The sequence below is a fragment of the Scyliorhinus canicula genome, chromosome 13 (assembly GCF_902713615.1).
Source record: "Scyliorhinus canicula chromosome 13, sScyCan1.1, whole genome shotgun sequence".
In the NCBI taxonomy this organism is placed as follows: Eukaryota; Metazoa; Chordata; class Chondrichthyes; order Carcharhiniformes; family Scyliorhinidae; genus Scyliorhinus; species Scyliorhinus canicula.
The window spans coordinates 29,109,506-29,134,797 of NC_052158.1; the positions used below are offsets into that span (position 1 = coordinate 29,109,506).

The following is a 25,292-nucleotide window of genomic DNA, read 5'->3' on the forward strand; positions in this document are numbered from 1 at the left end:
CCCCCAGGTAAAATTGTACACACTGTCCTCTCAATTATTTTATTTCTCTATAGGCTCCTGTAACACAGGAATGTGCCATTTGGTTCAAAAGGCCTATTCTGGCCTTTACAATTCAAATGGACCTACTCCCATTCGTCTTCACCTCAACCTATCAGCAAGACCAGCCTCCCCTTAAGGTGCACCTACACTGTCAACCTGACTACTCTGTGTGGTAGCGAGTTCCACATTCTCATCACTCAGTCCATCAAGTCTGTTCCGCCATTCGATCATGGCTGATATTTTTCTCATCTACATTCTCCTGCCTTCTCCCCGTAACTCCTGAGCCCCTTATTAATCAAGAGCCTATCTATCTCTGTCTTAAAGACACTCAATGATTTGGCCTCCATAGCTTCTGCGGCAAAGAGTTACATAGATTCATCACCCTCTGCCTGAATAAATTCCTCCTTATCTCTGTTGAATCGTCCCTTTAGTTTGAGATTGAGTCCACCGGTTCTAGTTCTTCATAAAAGTGGAAACATCCTCTCCACGTCCAGTCTATCCAGTCCTTGCAGTCTATCCAGTCCTTGCAGTATCCTGTAAGTTTCAATAAGATCCCTCCTCATCCGTTTAAACTCGAGTACAGACCCAGAGTCCTCAACCGTTCCTCACATGACAAGCTCTTCATTCCAGGGATCATTCTTGTGAGACTCCTCTGGACCCTTTCCAAGGCCAGCACACCGTTCCTTAGATACGGGGCCCAAAACTGCTCACAAGTCTCCAAATGGGGTCTCACCAGAGCCTTATACAGTCTCAGAAGTACATCCTTGGTCTTGTAATCTAGCTCTCTCAACATGAATGCTAACCTTGCATTTGCCTTCCTAACTGCCGACTGAACCTGCACGTTAACCTTAAGAGAAATTTGAACAAGGGCGCTAAATCGCTTTGTGCTTCTCCTAAATTCTGTCTTGCGTTTATTCATGACCACCTTATACTTATGGTCTCTACTTTGTTCTCCGTCACAAGTGGAAAAATCTTCTCTACCTCCATCCCTTTCTCTACCTAAAAAGTTAATCTTTGCAAGCCACCATCAGCTTACCTGCAACCACCTCCCCCCGCCTCCCCCATCTCTCTTTTTCTGAAGCGGACAGAAAAAATAGGATCAGTCGGCTTTATGGTCCCCCTCAAGCCTGCTCTGCTGGCCAACTCCACGTTCCCACCCGTATCGGCCCCTTAGCCTGAGATTTTGTCCTTGTGTTTTAGAGTGTCAATCTCTCATCCCCCTTCAACATTTTGTATGATTCAATTAGTATCATTACAAATGCAATTTACTCAACCTCTCACCATAGGTCAAGCCCCGCAACCCAGGGATAACTTTGTGAACCTTCACTGTGCCACTTCTAATGCAAGTATAGCTTCCTTAAATATGGAGACTAAAACTGCACACAGTATTCCAGATTGTGGGCTCACAATGCCTGTCAACCTGATAACTTCCCTTTTATCCCTACCCTCTGCTTTCTCTCCATTAACCAATTCTTTCCCCATGCTAATATATTGGCCCGCCCCAACTGATTCCATGAGCCTTGACATTCTGTGGCACCTTGTTAAATGTCTTTTGGAAATCTGGTTCCTCTTTACTTACCCTTGATAAATTTGCCAAGCATGATTCCTTTTTGAACAAGCACTTTGGCTTCTGTTGGTCAAAGTGCAATTTTCAAAGCCCACTGTGAAGACTTCCTTGATAGTCGATTCCAGTACTTTCACAATGACTGACATTCCCTGATTTCTGCTTCCCTCCTTTCATGCATGGCGATGTGACACTTATCAACTTTCAATTCCCTGGGACCATTCTAGAATCGAGAGATATTTGCAAAAATCATAGCCAGAGCATCCACTGCACTTTCACAAAACGAGTCCACATTTGCGCGCATGTTTTACGAGCGATGTTTGTGACAGCCGTGCTTCTAAATTAATCTTCCGTCCCGATTTCAGAGTAACGGACAAGAATTTGGCCCCCCTGCTCAAGAGGGGAATAAGCAGATGGAGGATGACGTGGGTTACTCAGAACTTCCCTCCAAGCCTGGAGAAGAAATCATGACAAACGCTCCCTGTCCTCGGAAAACAGCATCCCAATTCTCTGACTGTTGTGCACTTTACCGTAGCCTGCTCGGTCTGCCTCCATGATTGCGGGATTGTCACAAGCTCCGCTCAGAAACTGACCACCGGTTGTGCAAACGGTGTCGGGTTCAGTTGACTTTTGCAGCCGAGTTAGTATGCCGATGAAGGAATGTGATTGTTGTAGAATTACGAGCATACAAACAAGGAGCAGGAGTTAGGCCATTAATGTCAGGTGTATCCATGACTGGACAGCACTTGCTGAACAATCCTGAATGTGCTCTAAATAACATCATGTGGCTCATTTAACGCTTGCCAGAAGCTACTTATATTCATGTGCTGGGACCTGTCATCTACAACCAAAAGGAACATGTCCAGGCATTGCGCCTTCTTAGAATGAATCAATCGTGCGGGGCACAATAGTTCCTTGGTGAATCCCCGTGGCAATGACTCAACCAATCAGAGTCGACTCAGCAATCAGCACCCTTCAATAAAAGTTGTTGTTCCTTTTGAAAACTCTTAAGTTTATTGCGATTTTATTTCTAAAGTTGAACCCACCTTGTACTACGCTCTTGAAATGTATTCATCGTGGATTCGATATGCTAAGTGGCTATTCACCCCCATGGTAATGCATCACTCCAACCAGTCTCAGTCTCATTCATCCAGTTCAATAAAGTTGTCAGCAGGACGAGCTGTGTCAATTCCTTTTGTCTCCCTCCAGCAACTTGAAACGTAATTGGGTGCTGGGGTTGGGTGGTGTCATTTAATATCACCAGGGGTGCAAGATTGGGCAGTGACAGATCGGGCACCCCATTATTGTACTCATGGACCAATTTTCAACAATGCAAAGAGTAATGCTGAAGGACATGTAACATTTTCACACGAGTGTTTCGGGTCTGGAATGCACTGCCTGCAAGTGTGGCGGAAGCAGATTCAATCAAGGCTTTCCAGAGGGCATTAGATGTTTAGTGAATAAAAGCAATGTGCATGGAGAAGGGGAGAGGGGGCAGGGCAGGGAATGGCACTAAGTCATGATGCTCGTTTGGTGAGACGGTGCAGAGATGATGGGCCACATGGTTTCCTTCTGCGCCGTAACAATTCTGCCACTCTGAGTTGGGAGGAGGAGAGGGTGCTGTGATTCCTCAGTAGTCGAATATGCTGGTACCACCATGATAAACTATGGTCGCTAACAATCATTGGTCTGGGACAGCACGGTTGCGCAGTGGTTATCACCTTATGGCGCCAAGATCCCGGGTTCGATCCCGACTATGGGTCACTGTCCGTGTGGAGTTTGCACATACTCCCGATGTTTGCATGGGTTTTGCCCCCACAACCCAAAGATGTGCAGGCTAGGTGGATTGGCCACGCTAAAATTGCCCCTTAATTTGAAAAAATGAATTGAATACTCTAAATTTATATTTAAAAAAATACCGTTGGTCATTTGGGCGGAGGCGCCAGAATTCAACAGGGTGTCCGTTGGGATAAATATAATGAAAGAACATAATAACTAGGAGCAGGAGTAGGCAATTCAGCCCCTCAAACCTGCTCTGCCATTCAATACGATGATGACTGATCCCTTGGCCTCAACTCCATTTTCCTGCCCGTTCTCCCTCACTGGGCTAAATCGCTGGCTTTTAAAGCAGCCCAAGCAGGCCAGCAGCACGGTTCGATTTCCGTACCAGCCTCCCCGAACAGGCGCTGGAATGTGGCGACTAGGGGCTTTTCACAGTAACTTCATTGAAGCCTACTCATGACAATAGCGGTTTCATTTTGTTTCATTTCATTAAAAATCTATCTCTGCAAATTTACTCAATGCCCCGGCATGCACCACGCTCTGAGATATGGGGCGCGATTCTACGCTGCCCACGACGGGTCGGAGAATAGCGGGAGGGCGTCCCCGACATTTTTCACACCCTCCCGCTATTCTCCCCCCCCCCCCACCCCACAACACGAATCGCTGCTCGCCGTTTTTTACGGCGAACAGCGATTCTCACCAGGCCGATGGGCCGAATGCCCAGGCCTTTACGACCATCTTTGCGGCAGCAAACACACCTGCTTGCTGCCGTCATAAAAACGGCCGCAACATGCCCGTTCTGGGCATCCAGGGCCCCGATTGGCACGGCAGTACCACGGCCGTGCTAAGGGGGGCATGGGCCTGCGATCGGTGTCCACCGATCGCGGTCAGTGCGTCCGTAACGGACGCACTTTTTCTCCCTCCGCCACCCCACAGGATCGGACCCGCGCACGCGCGGCTGATGTCATCGTGCGCGTCAGCAGGTGTGACGCTTGGCGCGCGGACTTAGCGACAGCCACTAAGTCCACGATGCCGTGCTTCACGGGGCCCCGCTGCTAGCCCCGCCCTGGGGGGAGAATCGGGTCCCGGGAGGGGGCGCGGAGGCTGCCGTGAAACATGGCCAGTTTCACGGCAGCCTTTATGATGTGCCGCATTTGCGGAGAATCACGCCCATGGACTTCCATAAATTCACTTTGAGAGAAATTATTTCTCCTCCTGTTTTGAATCTCCCACCGCCCCCCCATCCTAAAACTATGACCTCTCGTTCTAGATTGCCCCACAGGAAGAAATATCCGCTCCAGTTTGTCGATACATTTTACCATCTTATGTACCTCAAATAGATCTCTCATTCTGCTAAACTGGAGAGTGTATAGGCCAAAACTATTCAACCGCTCTTCATCCTTCATCCATGGAATCAATCCAGTGAATCTCCTCTGAACTGCCTCCAGTTCATTGGCGATGATATGGAGATGCCGGCGTTGGTCTGCGGTGAGCACAGTAAGAAGTCTTACAACACCAGGTTAAAGTCCAACAGGTTTGTTTCAAACACCAGCTTTCGGAGCGCAGCTCCTTCCTCAGGTGAATCTTTGAATCGTTTTTTGGCGATAGAGGGATTGAAAAACGATCCAATAAGAACGCGCAGAAGCAACCAATCAGATTCGTTCCTTGAACAAAAGGGATGAAGCAATCGAATGCCGCCTGGTGCACCAATCAGGTGCAGTTTCTAGCTGGCCAATCAGTGAGGGCTTTGGCACCTGCCAGCTGCGGTCAGCGCTCTATAAAAGGAGCAGCGCCGGCAGTTTCATTCACAGTTCGTGCTGAGGGTGTGAAGAGCAAATGGCGAGAACGAAGCAGACAGCGAGGAAATCCACCGGTGGCAAAGCGCCCCGCAAGCAGCTGGCTACTAAAGCTGCCCGCAAGAGCGCCCCGGCCACAGGTGGCGTGAAGAAGCCGCACCGCTACCGGCCCGGCACCGTGGCACTGCGGGAGATACGCCGCTACCAGAAGTCTACCGAGTTGCTGATTCGCAAGCTGCCCTTCCAGCGATTTGTGCGGGAGATCGCCCAGGACTTCAAGACCGATCTGCGCTTCCAGAGTTCGGCCGTCATGGCCCTCCAGGAGGCCAGCGAGGCGTACCTGGTGGGGCTTTTCGAAGATACTAACCTGTGCGCCATCCATGCCAAGAGGGTTACCATCATGCCCAAGGACATCCACTTGGCCCGGCGCATCCGGGGGGAACGGGCCTGAGCGGGTCTGTTCTTCCAAACCTAAAAACCATTCGCAACGGCTCTTTTCAGAGCCACCACATTAACAAGAGGGCAGATACATTGGTAGTTCAATTACAGGTCTGACCCGGTTGCAGCTATTCATAGAGCTAGATAAGTTTCTGGTTCATTGTAAACTTGCCCGCAATGTTTTATGTGCTGAAATTCAGCAAGCGATGGTTGCCTTCGGTGGAAAAGGTAATTGTTAGGCACTTGTGTTACATGAAATTTGCCGTGTTTGCCCAAGACTGGATGGTTCAGGTTTTGATGCACTTGAGCATTGACTGAAGTATCTGAGGTGGGAATTCTGCGATTACCAGTATTGCTGAGCTGATGGAAGGAAGGTCATTGAAGCAGTCATTGATAGTTCTCTAGGGCACTCCCTGAAGACCACCTGGGACAGATTAGCCTTCAGCCACAACCGTTACTTTGTGCTAGGTATGACTCCCAAGCGCTTCGGTTGTGACAAGGTTGTGTATGTATCTACACAACCTTGCTGGTGGCTGCTTAGAAGTGGTAGTTTGTATCATTGTCACTGGGGAGAATAAATGTTTACTGGTGGACGAGGTTGATGTAGCCGGGTTCTGACGCCCAGCTTGGTTGAGCTATATGACGAAGGAGCAGAAGCTGGCTGTTCGGCCCATCGAGTCTGCTGTCTTGAAACCATGACACGTGATATCCTCAACTCCACTTTCCATGTATCCCCTTGATTCTCTTGATTAAAAATCTTGTCTATTCTTAGCCTTGAACATACTTAATGACCTAGCCCTCTGTAATAAAGGATTTCTGGTTCACGGCCCTCATAAAGTTCCTTGAATGTGTTAAATGGGCTGCCCTTTACTCTGAATACCTCGATTAAATTTAAAGGAAAGGACTCCTTACTGAGATTATACCAACCTAGATTCTCCCACGGGGGAAACAACCAGTCAAATTCCCTGGGAATCCTATATACCTCCATGTACAGGTTCCACTTAATCAATCTCCTTGACACTCCTCTATACCCAGCACCAACCTAGTGAACCTTCTCTGGACTACCTCTGCCAGTATATAATTTCTTTGATATGGGAACCAAAATTTCACAGTATTCCAGGTGTCTAACTAGTGCCTTGTACTATTTTAGCAAGACTTGTTTATTTTTATACTCCATTCCCTTAGATTAGTGGTCAAGATTCCATTTGCTGTCCCAATTTTCATTTTCAATTACCTAATGAATTTGCATGCTAGCTTTTTTATCATTTCTGCATGAGGACCCCCAGACCCTCTGAGTAAAGTAGCCATGGTCCCAGATGACCATAGGCTGATGTTCCTATTGAGGGCAGAAATGACTGGTGATTTAACCTGGAAATCACCACTCGGGCAAGGGGCAAGGTTGAGAAGGCAAGGACTTCATGAATAACCTGAGCATCACAAACCAGCTGTTCTTCCAACTGAGAAAAACCCCAGTGTGGTATAATCAGTCACTTGATGTGTGGTGATCCTCAGGTTACATCGCCACCAGTCAGCTCTATTTACCCCCCCCCCCCCCCCAAAAAAAAAACCGAAACCAGCTGATGGTCATGTGGGATTATAGCCACTTCTACTTTGATCCCTCAATAAACTGTAATCCTCACCACTTTTCTTCCCATCTATTTTTGACATCCCCAAACTTGGCAATGATGCATTCATTTCCCTCGTCCAAGTCATTGTTGGGACTCCTATTTTTCTCTAAGAATCGGTAGTCCGGTTGGTGGGAGGTGTCAAAAATAAACTTTATTGCTCGTTACTCACTAGTATACACTTTAATAAGAACTGAATAAAACTTGGAAAGAAAATATCAAACAAAACATAAGCCAAGCACGTGGCAATAAGCACAAAATAAATCACTATACACAACAAACATAGATGATTCCGGAACAAAGGACCTCGTTCATGAGGTCTTTTAAGGGAATTCTTATCTCTGGTTTAAACCCTCACTTGCATTCATTGACTTCTAATTCTCATCTGAGGCCTCTCCTGGCTTGTTCGAATGAATGTCTGTTACTTCGAGAATGATTTGTTAATCAAACATTGGATCATTACTTAAGATTGACTGGTGCCTATCAAAACTAGCTTAGCATCTGCTTGTGCAGTCTTAGGAAAAATACTGGATAGATTTTCTCACACATGCCATATTTCACAGTTTGGCAGAGTCCTAACAAAAATGTATCAGTTGATTACACGGAGAAAAATCCGTTCTCCGTACTGAATATGATGGAATACAATGGTTAATTCATATGAGAAAATGCGACTTCCGGTGGCGGCAATGGGGAGCTAAGCCGCACGTTCGGCAGCTCCCGCTTTCGTAGGACTTGTGGGATCTTTTAAGGGCCCCAAACGGCGCTGATTCAACGATTCCTGGTGTGTGAAGGGGTCCAGAGTAATACCCCCCTGGGATTTATGGTGTGGTCCTGGAGTGGGGCGAGGAAAAAAAATGGCAGCAGCTCCCCTGGAAAAGCGGGGAAGGTGGACAAAATGGTGGCTGGTGGAGCCCCCGAGGAGTGGAGGAAGTGGGCGCAGGAGCAGCAGGCGGCCCTTCTGCGCTACTTTACGGAGCTGAAAGTGGAGTTGCTGCACTCTTTGAAAGTTAGCTTACTCAAGTAAGCTGCTGGAGACCCAGACAACCCCAGGGTGCAGCAATCCTTGAGTTGCAGCAGCAGGCTTCTGAGCGTGAGGATGAGGTCTCGGCCCTCGTTGGGAAGGTGGAGATGCACGAGGCGCTCCACAAAAAGTGGCAAGATCGTTTTGAGGAGATGGAGTTTCGGTCAAGGAGGAAGAACTTGCGGATCCTGGGCCTCGCGGAGGGGTCGGACCTGCCGGCTTATGTGGCCGTGATGCTGAACTCGCTGGTGGGGGCAGGATCCTTCCATCTGCCCCTGGAGCTGGAGGGGGCCCACAGAGTACTGGCCAGGAGGCCCAAGACGAATGAACCCCCGCGGGCGGTGCTGGTGTGGTTCCATCATTTCAGTGACCGGGAGTGTGTGCTGCGATGGGCCAAGAAGGTGAGGAGCAGAAACTGGGAGAATTTGGTAGTGCGCATCTACCAGGACTGGAGTGCGGAGGTGGCTAAGCGGAGTGCCGGGTTCAACCGGACGAAGGCGGTGCTCCATGGAAAGCAGGTGAAGTTCGGCATGCTGCCGCCTGCGCGCTTGTGGGTCACCTACAAGGACCAGCATCACTATTTTGAGTCCCCGGAGGAGGCGTGGGCCTTTGTGCAGGCTGAAAAGTTGGACTCGAACTAGGGATTGGGGACTGTGGGGGTTTTTGTATCACTGCTTACGTTGTTGCTGGCTGTTCTGGTTTCTTTTCTGCTTTCGGATGGTGTTGGTTATGGTTTTGTGTTTTAAGGGGGTGTCGGGGGTCTGTTTTTTGTACAGGGTTGGTGGATGGGTTGGGACTGCTATTTGGGAGCTACGTTGAGGGGGCGGGGTGGGGTAGTGTGAAAGCGCGGGTTTTCCTCTGGGGGGAGCTGGAAGCAAGGGGCGCGGATATCGGTTCCGTTTTCCTGCGCTGGAGCGGTGCCAAGGAGCTGCTGCAGGGGGGGAGGGGTCGTAGTTAGGGCGGGAGCTGCCGGGGTCAGCAGAAGTCAGCTGGCTCACGGGAGTACTATGGAGGGAGTGTCGCGGCTAGGAGGGGGTCCTAGCCTGGGGGGGGGGGGGGGGGGGGGTGGTATACCGGGTTGCTGCTGGATTGGCCAGGGAGGGGTGGGGGGGGGGGGGGGGGGTCGGGGTGAGGTTCTATCGCCATGGGAAACGGGCAGAGTGGGGGGTGCTAGCAGAGGCGAGCAGTCGATGGGCTATGGCTAGTCGGCGGGGGGGGGGGGTGGGGTGCCCCCTGATCCGGCTGATCACGTGGAACGTGAGAGGGTTGAATGGGCCGGTTAAGCGGGCCCGGGTGTTTTCACATCTGAAGGCGGCCATGCTTCAGGAGACTCACCTGAAGGTGGTGGACCAGGTTCGTCTGAGGAAGGGGTGGGTGGGGCAAGTTTTCCATTCAGGGCTCGACGCGAAGAACCGGGGGGTGGCGATCCTGGTAGGGAAGAGGGTGGCGTCTGAGGCGTCTGAGGTGGTGGCTGATAGTGGCGGCAGATATGTGATGGTGAGCGGTAAGCTGCAGGGGGAGAGGGTGGTGTTGGTAAATGTATATGCCCCAAATTGGGATGATGCTGGTTTCATGAGGCGTACGTTGGGCCGCATTCCTGACCTGGAGGTGGGGGGCCTGATCATGGGGGCGGGGGGGGGGGGGGGGGGGGGGGGGAACTTCAATACGGTGCTGGATCCCCCACTGGATCGTTCTAGTTCTAGGACGGGCAGGAGGCCGGCGGTGGCCAAGGTGTTGAGGAGGTTTATGGACCAGATGGGAGGGGTGGATCCCAGGAGGTTTGGGAGGCTGAGGGCTCGGGAGTGCTCTTTTTTTCTCCCACATGCACAGGGTTTATTCCCGTATTGATTTTTTTTGTCCTGAGTAGGGGGCTGGTCCCGAGGGTGGAGGATGCCGAATATTCGGCTATAGCGATTTCGGACAATGGTCCGCATTGGGTGGATCTGGAGATGGGGGAGGTGCGGGACCAGCGCCCGCTTTGGCATCAGGACGTGGGGTTGTTGGCTGATGAGGAGGTGTGTAGGAGGGTTCGGGGATGTATTGAGAGGTACCTCAAAGCCAATGATACTGCGGAGGTCCGGGTGGGGATGGTGTGGGAGGCTCTGAAGGCAGTGATTAGGGAGGAGCTGATTTCCATCCGAGCCCATAGGGAGAGGGGGGAGAAGAGGGAGAGACTGGTGGGGGAGCTGCTGTGTAGATAGGAGGTATGCGGAGGCCCCGGAGGAGGGATTGTTGGGGGAGCGGCGTAGCCTGCAGACTAAGTTTGATTTACTGACCACCAGAAAGGCGCAGACACAGTGGAGGAAGGCGCAGGGAGCGGTCTATGAATACGGAGAGAAGGCGAGCAGGATGCTGGCGCATCAGCTCCGCAAGCGGGACGCGGCTAGGGAGATTGGTGGAGTGAAGGATAGGGGTGGGAATGTGGTGCGGAGGGGGGTAGAGGTCAATGGGGTCTTCAGGGACTTCTACAGCGAGATGAGGACCCCCTGCAGTGTGGATCATATAGGCCAATTTCACTGTTGAACGTGGACGCCAAGTTGCTGGCGATGATCTTGGCCACTAGAATAGAGGACTGTGTGCCGGGGGTGATACATGAAGATCAGACGGGTTTTGTGAAGGGGACGCAGCTGAACACTAACGTGCGAAGGCTGCTAAATGTGATAATGATGCTGGCGGCAGAAGGAGAGGCGGAGATTGTGGTGGCATTAGATGCGGAGAAGGCCTTTGATAGGGTTGAGTGGGAGTACTTGTGGGAGGTGTTAGAGAAGTTCAGGTTTGGGGAGGGGTTTATTAAATGGGTGAGGTTGCTGTACGAGGCCCCGATGGCGAGTGTAGCGAAAAATGGGAGGCGGTCCGAGTACTTCAGGCTCTACCGTGGGACGAGGCAGGGGTGCCCCCTGTCCCCCTTGCTTTTTGCGTTGGCAACTGAGCCTCTGGCCATGGCGCTAAGGGAGTCGGGGAGGTGGAGGGGTCTGGTGCGGAATGGGGAGGAGCACCGAGTGTCGCTGTATGCAGATGACTTGTTGCTGTATGTAGCAGACCCGGTGGGGGGAATGCCGGAGGTGATGGAGATTCTTGCTGAGTTTGGGAGTTTCTCGGGCTATAAGTTGAACCTGGGCAAGATCGAGCTGTTTGTTGTACACCCGGGTGATCAGGAGGAGGGGATTGGTAGGCTCCCACTAAAAAGGGCAGTGAGGAGTTTTGGGTACCTGGGGGTTCAGGTGGCTAGGAGTTGGGGGGCTTTGCATTCGCTTAATTTTACTAGGTTGGTGGAGCAGATGGAGGAGGAGTTTAAAAGGTGGGACATGCTGCCGCTGTCGTTGGCGGGTAGAGTACAGTCCGTTAAAATGACGGTGCTCCTGAGATTTTTGTTTTTGTTCCAGTGCCTCCCCATTCTTATTCTGAGGGCCTTTTTTAGGAGGGTGAACAGCAGCATTCTGGGATTTGTTTGGGCGCACGGGACTCCGAGGGTGAGGAGGGTCTTTTTGAAGCGGGGCAGGGATAGAGGGGGCTGGCGCTGCCCAACCTCTCTGGGTACTATTGGGCGGCTAATGTCTCGATGGTACGCAAGTGGGTAATGGATGGGGCAGCATGGAAATGGATGGAGATGGCGTCCTGTGGAGGCACGAGCCTGAAGGCACTGGTAACGGCGCCGTTGCCGCTCCCTCCAACGAGGTACACTACGAGCCCGGTGGTGGTGGCTACCCTCAAGATTTGGGGGCAGTGGAGGCGACACGGGGGAAGTCGGGGGCTCGGTGGAGGCCCCGCTGTGGGGGAACCACCGATTTGTCCCAGGGAACATTGATGGCGGGTTCCTGGGGTGGCACCGGGTGGGCATATGGAAGTTGGGGGACCTGTTCATTGACGGGAGGTTTGCGAGCCCGGGTGAACTGGAGGAAAAGTTTGAGCTCCCCCGGAATATGTTCAGGTACCTTCAGGTCAAGGCGTTTGCTAGGCGGCAGGTGGAGGGGTTCCCTTTGCTGCCCCCGCGGGGGGTAAGGGATAGGGTGCTTTCGGGGGTGTGGGTCGGGGATGGGAAGGTGTCTGACATCTACCAGGTGATGCAGGAGGTGGAGGAGGCGTCGGTAGAGGAGCTGAAGGCTAAGTGGGAAGTGGAGCTGGGGGAGCAGATTGAGGAGGGGACATGGGCGAACGCCCTGGAGAGGGTGAACTCCTCCTCTTCATGTGCGAGGCTTAGCCTCATCCAGTTCAAGGTACTGCACAGGGCTCATATGTCCGGGACGAGGATGAGCAGCTTTTTTGGGGGTGAGGACAGGTGCATTAGGTGTTCGGGGAGCCCAGCGAACCATGCTCATATGTTTTGGGCATGCCCGGCACTGGGGGAATTCTGGCAGGGGGTGGCGAGGACGGTGTCGAGGGTGGTAGGGTCCAGGGTCAAGCCAGGCTGGGGACTCGCGATATTTGGGGTTGGGGTGGAGCTGGGAGTGCAGGAGGCGAAAGAGGCTGGTGTTTTGGCCTTTGCGTCCCTAGTAGCCTGGCGGAGGATCTTGTTGCAATGGAAAGATGCGAGACCCCCAAGCGTGGATACCTGGATCAATGACATGGCGGGATTCATTAAGCTGGAGAAGGTCAAATTCGCCTGAGGGGGTCGGTACAAGGGTTCTTTAGGCGGTGGCAGCCTTTCCTCGACTTTCTGGCTCTAGGGAACTAGGTCAGCAGCAGCGGCAACCCGGGGGCGAGGGGGGGGGGTTCAGGGGGTATTGTTTATGTTAAATTTAATTTCTTTTAAAATTATTTTGTTGTTCACCAGGGCAGCACGGTAGCATGGTGGTTAGCATAAATGCTTCACAGCTCCAGGGTCCCAGGTTCGATTCCCGGCTGGGTCACTGTCTGCGCGGAGTCTGCATGTCCTCCCCGTGTGTGCGTGGGTTTCCTCCGGGTGCTCCGGTTTCCTCCCACAGTCCAAAGATGTGCGGGTTAGGTGGATTGGCCATGCTAAATTGCTCGTAGTGTCCTAAAAAGTAAGGTTAAGGGGGGGGGGGGGGGTTTGTTGGGGGTATAGGGTGGATACCTGGGTTTGAGTAGGGTGATCATGGCTCGGCACAACATTGAGGGCCGAAGGGCCTGTTCTGTGCTGTACTGTTCTATGTTCATTGGGTTTGGGGGGGGGGCTTGTTATATGTGTTGGTACGGGTCTGGGGGGTGTTTATTATTGTGTTTTGTTGTTATACATTTTTCAAAAATTTTAATAAAAATTATTTTTAAAAAAAAATTCATATGAGAAAATGACTGGGTTCCCACAGTCAAGCCACTTAATATTTTGCTTGTTAGAACATAGAACATAGAACACTACAGCGCAGTACGGGCCCTTCGGCCCTCGATGTTGCGCCGACCTGTGAAACCACCTGAAGCCTATCTGACCTACACTATTCCATTTTCATCCATATGTCTATCCAGTGACCACTTAAATGCCCTTAAAGTTGGCGAGTCTACTACTGTTGCAGGCAGGGCGTTCCACACCCCTACTACTCTCTGAGTAAAGAAACTGCCTCTGACATCTGTCCTATATCTCTCACCCCTCAATTTAAAGCTATGTCCCCTCGTGTTGGTCATCACCATCCGAGGAAAAAGACTCTCACTGTCCACCCTATCTAACCCTCTGACTATCTTATATGTCTCTATTAAGTCACCTCTCAGCCTTCTCCTCTCTAACGAAAACAACCTCAATTCCCTGAGCCTTTCCTCGTAAGACCTTCCCTCCATACCAGGCAACATCCTAGTAAATCTCCTCTGAACCCTTTCCAAAGCTTCCACATCCTTCCTATAATGTGGTGACCAGAACTGCACGCAGTACTCCAGGTGTGGCCGCACCAGAGTTATGTACAGCTGCAGCATGACCCTGTGGTTCCGAAACTCAATCCCCCTGCTTATAAAGGCTAGCACACCATATGCCTTCTTAACAGCCCTATTAACCTGGGTGGCAACTTTCAAGGATTTATGTACCTGGATGCCGAGATCTCTCTGTTCATCTACACTACCAAGAATCTTGCCATTAGCCCAGTACTCTGCATTCCTGTTACTCCTTCCAAAGTGAACCACCTCACACTTTTCCGCATTAAACTCCATCTGCCACCTCTCAGCCCAGCTCTGCAGCTTATCTATGTCCCTCTGTATCCTATAACATCCTTCAGCACTATCCACAACTCCACCGACCTTCGTGTCATCTGCAAATTTACTAACCCATCCTTCTACACCCTCTTCCAGGTCATTTATAAAAATGACAAACAGCAGTGGCCCCAAACAGATCCTTGCGGTACACCACTAGTAACTGAACTCCAGGATGAACATTTGCCGTCAACCACCACCCTCTGTCTTCTTTCAGCTAGCCAATTACTGATCCAAACCGCTAAATCACCTTCAATTCCATACTTCCTTATTTTCTGCAATAGCCTACCGTGGGGAACCTTATCAACGCCTTACTGAAATCCATATACACCACATCAACAGCTTTACCCTGATCCACCTGTTTGGTCACCTTCTCAAAAAACTCAATAAGGTTTGTGAGACATGACCTACCCTTCACAAAACCGTGTTGAGTATCGCTAATCAACTTGTTCTTTTCAAGATGATTATAAACCCTATCTCTTATAACCTTTTCCAACATTTTACCCACAACCGAAGTAAGGCTCACAGGTCTATAATTACCAGGGTTGTCTCTACTCCCCTTCTTGAACAAGGGGACAACATTTGCTATCCTCCAGTCTTCCGGCACTATTCCTGTCGACAAAGACGACATAAATATCAAGGACAAAGGCTCTGCAATCTCCTCCCTGGCTTCCCAGAGAATCCTAGGATAAATCCCATCTGGCCCAGGGGACTTATCTATTTTGACATTTTCTAAAATTGCTAACACCTCCTCCTTTTGAACCTCAATTCCCTCTAGCCTGGTCGACTGAACCTGAGTGTTCTCCTCGACAACATTGTCTTTCTCCAGTGTAAACACTGACGAAAAATATCCATTTAATGCTTCCCCTATCTCCTCTGATTCCACACACAACTTTCCACTACTATCCTTGATTGGCCCTAATCTTACTCGAGTCATTCTTTTGTTCCTGATATACCTATAGAAAGCCTTAGGGTTTTCCTTGATCCTATCCGCCAACGACTTTTCGTGTCCTCTCCTCGCTCTTCTTAACTCTCCCTTTAGGTCCTTCCTGGCTAACTTGTAACTCTCAAGTGCCCTAACTGAGCCTTCATGTCTCATCCTAACATAAGCCTTCTTCTTCCTCTTGACAAGTGCTTCAACTTCCTTAGTAAACCACGGCTCCCTTGCTCGACAACTTCCTCCCTGCCTGACAGGTACATACTTATCAAGGACACGCAGTAGCTGTTCCTTGAAAAAGCTCCACATTTCGATTGTACCCATCCCCTGCAGTTTCCTTCCCCATCCTATACCTCCTAAATCTTGCCGAATAGCATCATAATTGCCTTTCCCCCAGCTATAATTCTTGCCTTGCGGTATATACCTATCCCTGCCCATTGCTAAAGTAAACATAACCGAGTTGTGATCACTATCACCAAAGTGCTCACCTACATCTAAATCTAACACCTGGCCGGGTTCATTACCCAGTACCAAATCCAATGTGGCCTCGCCCCTTGTTGTCTGTCTACATACTGTGTCAGAAAACCCTCCTGCACACACTGCACAAAAACTGACCCATCTATAGTACTCGAACTATAGTATTTCCAGTCAATATTTGGAAAGTTAAAGTCCCCCATAACAACTACCCTGTTACTCTCGCTCCTGTCAAGAATCATCTTTGCAATCCTTTCCTCGACATCTCTGGGACTATTCGGAGGTCTATAGACAACTCCCAACAGGGTGACCTCTCCTCTACTGTTCCTAACCTCGGCCCATACTGCCTCAGTAGACGAGTCCTCAATGTTAGTTATATGCGTTCAACTAGCCCCTAGATGAATAAAATTAGACTCTTAGCAGTCATTAATATTGTATATTGTAAATAATTGTGGCCCCCAGCCCCCTGTGGCACTCCACTAGTTACAGGTTGCCATCCTGACAATCCCTCTCATCCCAACTCTCTGCCTTCAGTCAATCAGCCAAGTCTCTATCCATGCTAATATACAACCCCCAACACCACAGGCTCTTATCTTATTAAGTAGCCTTTTGTGTGGTAACTTATTGGAAATCCAAATATATTGCATATACTGGTTCCTTTTTATCTATCCTGTTCGTTTCCACCTCAATGAATTCTAATAAATTTATCAGGTATAATTTCGCCTTCATGAAGCCATGCTGACTCTGCTGCCATTATATGGTGGAATTCTAAATGCTCTGCTGCCACATACTGCAGTTATCCAGACATGGAGATTATTCATCACGCTCCTGACTTGTGTCTTGTAGGTGATGGACGGGCTTTGGAGAGTAATGAGGTGAGTGCCTCGCCACAGAATTCCCAGTCTCTGACCGGCTCTTGAATCCACAGTATTTATATGGCTAGTTCAGTTTTTGACCAATGGTAACCACAGGATGTGGATAGTGGGGGATTTATTGATGGTAATCTCAAGGGGAAAGGCAAATTGGGTCTACATCATAGTTACTGCTGCAGGAGAAATGCCCTAAGAATTGCTCTCAATGTGATCTTGCAGTGAAATCTGTCAGACTGAGTGTTGACAAAACAAAATGGCTAAATTGTAGAAACATCATACGCCAGGGATTTGACAGGGTAGATACCAGGAGGAGGCTTCCACTCATGAGAGACTAGAAATGGGAGGGGGTGGGGTATGTTTGTTAGAGGCTCGGCATATTGAACATACTCTGAACAAGAGTTAGACAGATTTTTGAGAGACAAGAGAGTTCAAGGTTCTTGGGGTGGGCAAACAGCAAAGTGTAGATGAGACCACAGCCAGGTCAGCCATGATCTCATTTAATGGTGGTGTATCAGGCTCGAATGGCCTACGCCTGCTCTGAAGCCCTTGAAGAATTAGAGGAATTAAATCTCCAACTTGGGAGCCAAGTAACTGGGTGCTTCGGAAAGCCAAGGATATCGGTACAAGCGGGTGACGAAGACAGGATCTTCTCGTGTGTCATTCAGACTGTCCGCTTGAATTGAAGTGGTTTCCTTGAGACCATGTTAAAACAACAATTTAGGCCATCTTTCAGCTCTCTTGTGGTTACGTTCATCTCAGCAGAAAGTTGCATTTACATCACGCTTCTAACGTAACAAAACATTCCCAGGTGCTTCACCGCATTCAGAAGCAAACACGTTGACAGCGAGCTGCAGAAGGAGATGTCAGGACAGATGATCAAAAGTTTGGTCAAAGGGTTAGTTTTTGAGGAGCATCTTAAAGGAGCGAGTTCCTATTTCTTGTTTCTCTGTAAAATGGTGCCTATATTGTTTTTTTTTAATTGCATCTATGACCGGCAGAGGAGTGCCTGCCAAAAAATCGTACTGATCTACAATTTAAACTAATTAAAGTCTTTGCTGTATTTGGCGGGACTGCTTTCCACACTTTCGATCTTCTTTGTGAGGAAATGATGATCCAAACCTCTCTCTCCAGAATAGTTCTGCTCTGATTTTGAGGATGCGTCTCCTTGTTGTGAGCACTGCCATTAAGCAAAAGAGAGAACCAAGCAAATGTTTGCATAAGGTAAAAGCAAATTACCGTGGGTGCCGGAACCTGAAACAAAAAACAGAAAATGCTGGAAAATCTCAGCACGTCTGGCAGCATTTGTGCAGAGAGAACAGAGCTAACATTTTGAGTCTGGATAACTCTTCACCCGAGCACAAGATTACTTGATACTGACCGCGAGCTTGGGCTACAACACCTCGTTTCTCAGGTAAGCGTTTGTAGCCTTCTGCTCAATATCGCAACATCTTCTTGCACAGCAAAGGCTGATAAAGATTTTGCTTTTACCATTCACACCTCTTCTAGACCAGTCCTTTGTGTTATGGGCCAGGGTTTAGAGAACCCCAAAGTGTATCATGGAGTTCACCTGACCCACAACTTTTAATAGATTGTGGTATGGGGAGCACACGGCCTACTCTACAGGTGTGGTACAGCAGAAATGGAAAAGTATTTTTTAAAGCAAAACAATGTTTATTCTATGAACTCAAGTAAACTTTTGTAAAAAATTACAGTGAACATCTTAGCAACCATTAATTCAAATACAACCCCCAAAGAATACAACAATAAGTAATCCTTTAAGCTTTCCTTTTAACATCCATAAGAATTAAAACACTTTTACCAGAAGCACATCAGGTTAATGTCACTACTGTTATTAGTTTTAAATCACTAGGATCGATTTACAGTCTTTAGATTACAAAGAGAGATTCATACACCTTCTGGCTGTGACTGCAGCTATCCAGCACTGAAAACGAAACTAATTCACCTTGCAGCAAACAGCCAAAAACAAAAGGAAAAAGCTGACAGACAGCCCAGCTCCATCCACTCTGACATCACTGCAGTAATAAACCCATTTATTAAAGGTGCAGCTCCAACAACACTCTAGGAGCTCAACACTACCCAGGACAAAGCAGCTTATTCAACTGGCACCCCTTCCACAAACATTCACTCCCTCAACCACTGACGAACAGTGGCAGCCGTGTGTACCATCTACAAGATGCACTGCAGTAACTCACCAAGGCTCCTTGGGCAGCTCCTTTCAAATCCACGATTAGAAGGACAAGAGCAGCAGAAACCTGGGAACATCGCCACCTGGAGACTCCCCTCCAAGTCACTCACCCCCCCCCCCCTCCCCTCCCCCGACTTGTAAATATATCGCTGTTCCTTTACTGTTGCTGGGGCAAAATTCTGAAACTCCCTCCCTAACAGCACTGTGGGTATACCTACACCACATGGGCTGCAGCGGTTCAAGAAGGTACCACCAACACTTTCTCAAGACTTAACTTGGGATGGGCAACAAATGCTGGGCCCAGCCAGCGATGCCCATATCCTGTGAGCAAATAAAAGAAAATCTCTCCTGTCGTTTTTGGAACCTTCACCACCACCCCCACGCCCCCCTCCGCCTCAACTCCTGTTCAAGCACAGACATGATGGGCCTCTTCCTGTGCTGTAAAGCATTGACTCAATACCCTGTAACCGTTCCCAATTTGAATCACGATTGGTAGCCCCGTCTTCGATTACCTGAGCTCCAGAATTGCCTCCCTCCTCCTAAATCGCTGGCTTTTAAAGCAGACCAAGCAGGCCAGCAGCACGGTTCGATTCCTGTACCAGCCTCCCCGGACAGGCGCCGGAATGTGGTGACTAGGGGCTTTCCACAGTAACTTCATTGAAGCCTACTCGTGACAATAAGCGGTTTTAATTTCATTTTCCTTACCTCACTTTGCTCCTCATTTAAGACGCTGCTTAAAATTCTTTCACCAAGCTGTTGGTCATCTGACCTAAGACCCCCTTACGTGGCACAATGTCAAACGTTGTTTTACTATGCTCCTGTGGGGCACCTCCATTACTGTAAAGGCACTATATAAGTATTATAAAACCTCGGGGAGGCCACACCTGGAGTATTCTTTGCAGTTTTGGTGTCCTTGTCTGAGGAAGGATGTTCTTGCTATGGAGGGAGTATAGCGAAGCCTTACTAGGCTGATTCCTGGGATGGCGTGGTGGGGGACTCCAGAACAGGGGTTGTAGTTTGAGTGCAAGGGGTAAACCTTTTAGAACTGATGTGAGGAGAAATTCCTTCACCCAGAGTGTTGGATCTGTGTAATCCACTGCCACAAGTAGTTGAGGCCAAAATATGTAATTTCAAGAAAGAATTGGATATGAAGCAAAAGTCATAAAAAGTATTGAATTCTATGATCAGCCATGATCATGAATAGCGAAGGAGGCTGAATGTCATGTTTCTATGTTTCTCGTGTGATCTATTGATCGATTTGGATTTCCAGAAGTTCTTAGACAAAGTGCCGTACAGGCTGCTAAATAAGATATCAGCCATGATTTAATGGCGGAGCATACTCGATGGGCCGAATGGCCTACTGCTCTGATAGTAATTGTAGAAATACTCAGCAGATCTGGCAGCATCTGCAGGGGGCGGGGGCGGAGCGAAACAGAGCCAGTGTTACAGTCCTGATGGGAGATGATCAACGTGAGATGATTTTTTTTTCTCTCTCCCTCTCCACAGAAGCTGCCAGACCTGCTGACTGTTTCCAGGATTTCCCGAGATTTTAAAATCTAATTAATTTCGTTCCTTTGAAAATAAATAATGGCAATCATTGTTCAATTTAACTAATCCCTTCAATTCCTCTCCCTGACAGGGAACCTACCTAGCGATGGACGAGGAGTTGCACTTGCATCTAATAACTCTCCATGTGTATCAATGTGTAATTGAGGGAGGGGCTGGATACCCCTCACCATGTACGTCACGAAGACCAGCCACCAACCGCCTGGTGGCCAGGCCACCGGCCAATCGGAGCAGAGGTGCGCCTCCTGATCCCTCATTTGCATAGTGGAGTCTACATAAAGCAGCGCGGCAGGTCCGAGCGAACATTAGTCCGGCGGCCGACCGGAAGACGGCGGTGGGAAGGGCGGCGAGCGCAGCGATGCCGGAGACCGGAACCAAGGTGATCGCTAAGAAAGGGGCCAAGAAGGCTGTCTCCAAGGCCCACCACAAGGGCGACCGCAAGCGCAAGCGGGCCCGCCGGGAGAGCTACGGCATCTACGTGTACAAGGTGCTGAAGCAGGTGCATCCGGACACGGGCATCTCCTCCAAGGCCATGAGCATCATGAACTCCTTCGTGAACGACGTCTTCGACCGTATCGCCTGCGAGGCTTCCCGCCTGGCCCACTACAGCCGGCGCCACACCATGTCCTCCCGGGAGATCCAGACCGCCGTGCGCCTGCTGGTGCCCGGCGAGCTGGCCAAGCACGCCGTCTCCGAGGGCACTAAGGCGGTCACCAAGTACACCAGCTCCAAGTGAATTGGAGCCATTCGCCGCCCAGCCGATCATAAACAACGGCTCTTTTCAGAGCCAACATCACCCACTCTGCACCCGGGAGAGCTCTTGCCTGCAGCTTGTGAGCTGAACGCTAGTTTCCAGCAGTGAAAACCAGCGCAAATTTATGCTCGTGTTCCTTTTTTTATGGCAGCCAATGTCCGCCATCCAAGATCTTGCCCAGGGCGGGGAGACCGTGAGTTAAGTATCTTGTTGATCTTGGTTCCAGGTCTGTCGGTGCTACACCAAGTTTCACAATGATAATCCTGGAATCTAAGCTCTTGGCAATGCCCTGCAGCACTCCTTGACGGCGCAGCACTCAGTACTTTATACCCTGATACTGACCCCCTGGGCGGCAGCATTTCCTCGGTCCTGACCGGACAGCTTTGAGTTATCCAGACCAAAATCCATTCATTACACGGATGCTGTCATTTGCAATTGTCCAGTATTCTTTTCCCCTCCGTGCTGACTGGACGTTCCCTTGGTCCCCGACAGACTGCATCACTCAGTACTGACCCTCTCACCAGCCGTAACAGCCTCCCCGAACAGGCGCTGGAATGTGGTGACTAGGGGATTTTCACTAACTTAATTTGAGGCCTACTGGTGACAGGCGATTTTCGTTTTTTCACATTGCAGTACTGACCCACTGACAGTGCAGCACTGCCTCAGTACTGACCCACTGACAGTGCAGCACTCCCTCAGTACTGACCCTCTGACAGTGCAGCACTCCCTCAGTAATGACCCTCTGACAGTTCAGCACTCCCTCAGTACTGACCCTCTGACAGTGCAGCACTCCCTCAGTACTGACACTGACAATGCAGGACTCACTCAGTACTGACCCTCTGACAGGGCAGCACTCCCTCAGTAATGACCCTCTGACAGTGCAGCACTTCCTCAGTACTGACCCTCTGACAGTGCAGCACTTCCTCAGTACTGACCCTCTGACAGTGCAGCACTCACTCAGTACTGACCCTCTGACAGTAGCACTCCCTCAGTACTGACCCTCTGACAGTGCAGCACTCACTCAGTAATGACCCTCTGACAGTGCAGCACTCCCTCAGTACTGACCCTCTGACTGCAGCATTCACTCAGTACTGACCCTCTGACTGCAGCACTCCCTCAGTAATGACCCTGACCGTGCAGCACTCCTGACAGCATTAACACTGCAATGAAATTACCGTGAAAATATCCCAGTCACCACATTCCGGCACCTGTTCGGGTTCCGGGGACGATTCCGAATGTCCAAATTACCTAACCGCCATCATTCGGGACTTGTGGGAGGAACCCGGAGCACCTGGAGAAACCCACGCAGACACGGGAGAACGTGCAGACTCCACAGTGACCCAAGCCAGGAATCGAACCTGGGACCCTGGTGCGATGGGGTAACAGTGCTAACCACCATACCACTGAATGTATGTCACTTCCGGCAAACTAACCTAACATTACGGGCTATCTTAAATTGATTCTGGCTGATCAGCCAATTAAGTAACCTGTTCTCACCTCCCCCCACCCCTCAAGAACCCCTCCCACCAGTGAGCCCCACCATCACCACTCAAGAGGTCCCATGCCACTCGAGCCCCCCCACCACTGGACACCAGTATTCAAGACCCCCCCACCAGTGCTCATATCCCCCTACTCAAGACCCCCCCAACCCACCACTCGAGACACCCCGCCCAAACCCACCTTTCGAGACACCCACACCTCGAGACCCACCACTCAAGACCCCCAAACCCACACCTCGAGACACCCCAAACCCACCATTCAAGACACCCCACCCAAACCCACCACTTGAGACCCCCCAAACCTACCACTCAAGCCACACACCCCCAAACCCACCGCTCGAGACCCCCCAAACCCACCGCTCGAGACCCCCCCAAACCCACCGCTCGAGACACCCCAAAACCCACCGCTCGAGACCCCCCCAAAACCCACCGCTCGAGACCCCCCCAAAACCCACCGCTTGAGAACCCCCCCAAAACCCACCGCTCGAGACCCCCCAAAACCCACCACTTGAGAACCCCCCCAAAACCCACCGCTCAAGACACCCCACCCAAACCCACCACTCGAGACCCCCCAAACCTACCACTCAAGACACACACCCCCAAACCCACCGCTCAAGACCCCCCCAAACCCACCGCTCAAGACCCCCCCAAACCCACCGCTCAAGACCCCCCCCCAAACCCACCGCTCAAGACCCCCCCCAAACCCACCGCTCAAGACCCCCTCCAAACCCACCGCTCAAGACCCCCCCAAACCCACCGCTCAAGACCCCCCCAAACCCACCGCTCAAGACCCCAACACCAGAGCCCAGAAGGACAGAGTGGCACAGTGGTTAGCACAAGTCCCAAAAGGTAAGCTGGTGCTTGGGTAACTTGGGCATTCTGAACTCTCCCTAGGTACTCGAAGAGGCACCTGAATGTGGTTACTAGGGGCTTTCACAGTAACCATTGCAGTGTTATTGTAAACCCACTTGTGACAATAAAGATTATTATAAAGACCCTACCACTCGAGCCCCCCACCAATCCACCCAACATAAGGACAATTAAAAAGATGCAAGATCTGGAATGTCACCAAATCGTTTAATCTGAATCAAAGCTAACTTGTTCCGTCTTTAAGGTGGTGTGGACTTGACATGTATGGCCGTGATGAAGCGTGTATAACAGCGCCTAGCTGAAGCCATTGCTGGGACTTCTTCACGGTCGGGCACTCTTGTTTAGCCGCTTTGAAGGACAGGTGAACGCAGGGAAAACTATCTGTTCTTCCCGCTGGCTCTCCATTTATAGAGCCGCCGAAAGACGCCAGGACCTCACTGATTGGCCAGTTAGAGGCGGCGCCTCATTGGCGCAGCAAGCACCCCCTTCCCAACTGATTGGTTAAGTCTTACCGTTCAACGGTTGAATCTGATTGGTTGGTTCTGCACGTTCCGATTGGACCGTTTTCAATCCCGACAATTAAATTCCCCAGCCCGGGAAATTCAAAACTCCTTCCCTCAGTCTTTTTATTCGCCTCCACATTCACCTATCCGTCGTTATTTTTATCCCAATGGTCATCTTGCTGAATTCCGATGCTTCAGTACAACTGACCAACCACTCTCAGGAGTTACACTTGATCATGGTGGCACCAGCATATTCGACTGCTTGGGGCGTCACAGTGCCAACCCTCCCCCCCTCTCCAAAACATATGCATGCACTCAAGGAGACAGACACACTCCAGGAGATAGGTGTGCACACTCCATACAACTCGGGCGGCGGCACGGTAACACAGTGGTTAGCACTGTACCAGGGACCCAAGTTTGATTCCCAGCTTGGCTCACTGTCTGTGCCGAGTCTGCATGTTCTCCCCGTGTCTGCGTGGGTTTCCACCGGGTGCTCCGGTTTCCTCCCACATTCCAAAGATGTACCGGTTAGGTGGATTGGCCTTGTTAAATAGCCCTGTAGTGTCCAAACGTTAGGGGGGTTACGGGGTGAAGGTATGGGCTTAGATAGGCTGCTCTTTCAGGAGGTGGTGTAAACCCGATGGGCCGAATGGCCTCAGTCTGCACTGTAAATTCTATGATCCTATAACTCATAGGGGCTGGTTTAGCTCACTGGGCTAAATCGCTGGCTTTTAAAGCAGGCTAGCAGCACGGTTTGATTCCCATACCAGCCTCCCCAGACAAGCACCAGAATGTGGCGACTAGGGGCTTTTCACAGTAACTTCATTGAAGCCTACTCGTGACAATAAGAGATTTTCATTTCATTTTCATAGGTGCACACTCAGATACTCACACAAATAGATACATTCCAGTGATATTTAGATCAGTTCTGACAGGGAAATCAACTTCACACTTTCAGGTCTTCTGTTGTGATGCAGTGAAGGTCACCAGAATGCGAGAGCTTGCCATGGAGAAGCAGCTAAACAGGCTAGCTTTGGTGGAGTTGGGCCAGCAAGCGTTTTCTGTTGAAACAGTTCAAAACACAGAGAATTTGTAAAGAGGAAACAAGCAAGGCTTTGCACGAGTTCCTGTAACAGTTTTCTGTTTGTCGGATTCAAACAAATTCAAGATTTTGCTATGGTCCAGGGTTTAGAGAACCCCCAAAGTGTATCATGGAGTTC

At 50.2% G+C, this 25,292-nt stretch overlaps 3 protein-coding genes across 7 annotated transcripts in view; all 3 read left to right on the forward strand.

Annotated features, from left to right (window-relative positions):
* Positions 1-2,779, forward strand: part of LOC119976346 (macrophage mannose receptor 1-like) — a 156,403-nt gene extending 153,624 nt beyond the window's left edge. For all 5 annotated transcript variants that reach the window (XM_038816815.1, XM_038816814.1, XM_038816817.1 and 2 more), the window contains one exon: positions 1,969-2,779. In XM_038816815.1, coding sequence (XP_038672743.1) covers positions 1,969-1,973 — 5 coding nt within the window. In that variant the 3' untranslated portion in view covers positions 1,974-2,779. The remainder of the gene's footprint in view (positions 1-1,968) is intronic.
* A 2,433-nt stretch (positions 2,780-5,212) lies between these two features.
* LOC119976348 (histone H3-like) lies at positions 5,213-7,168 on the forward strand. The gene has a single exon (XM_038816825.1). The coding sequence runs from the start codon at positions 5,222-5,224 to the stop codon at positions 5,630-5,632; it is 411 nt and encodes a 136-aa protein (XP_038672753.1). The 5' UTR covers positions 5,213-5,221; the 3' UTR covers positions 5,633-7,168.
* A 13,600-nt stretch (positions 7,169-20,768) lies between these two features.
* On the forward strand, positions 20,769-21,932 carry LOC119976233 (histone H2B 7-like). Its single transcript, XM_038816577.1, has one exon. It carries the CDS (start codon positions 20,805-20,807, stop codon positions 21,180-21,182), a length of 378 nt encoding a protein of 125 aa, XP_038672505.1. The 5' UTR covers positions 20,769-20,804; the 3' UTR covers positions 21,183-21,932.
* Positions 21,933-25,292: the final 3,360 nt, after the last annotated feature.

Bases quoted from the DNA above. Each gene is read 5' to 3' on its own strand.
- LOC119976233 (XM_038816577.1), top strand. From the start codon at position 20,805: ATGCCGGAGACCGGAACCAAGGTGATCGCTAAGAAAGGGGCCAAGAAG.
- LOC119976348 (XM_038816825.1), top strand. From the start codon at position 5,222: ATGGCGAGAACGAAGCAGACAGCGAGGAAATCCACCGGTGGCAAAGCG.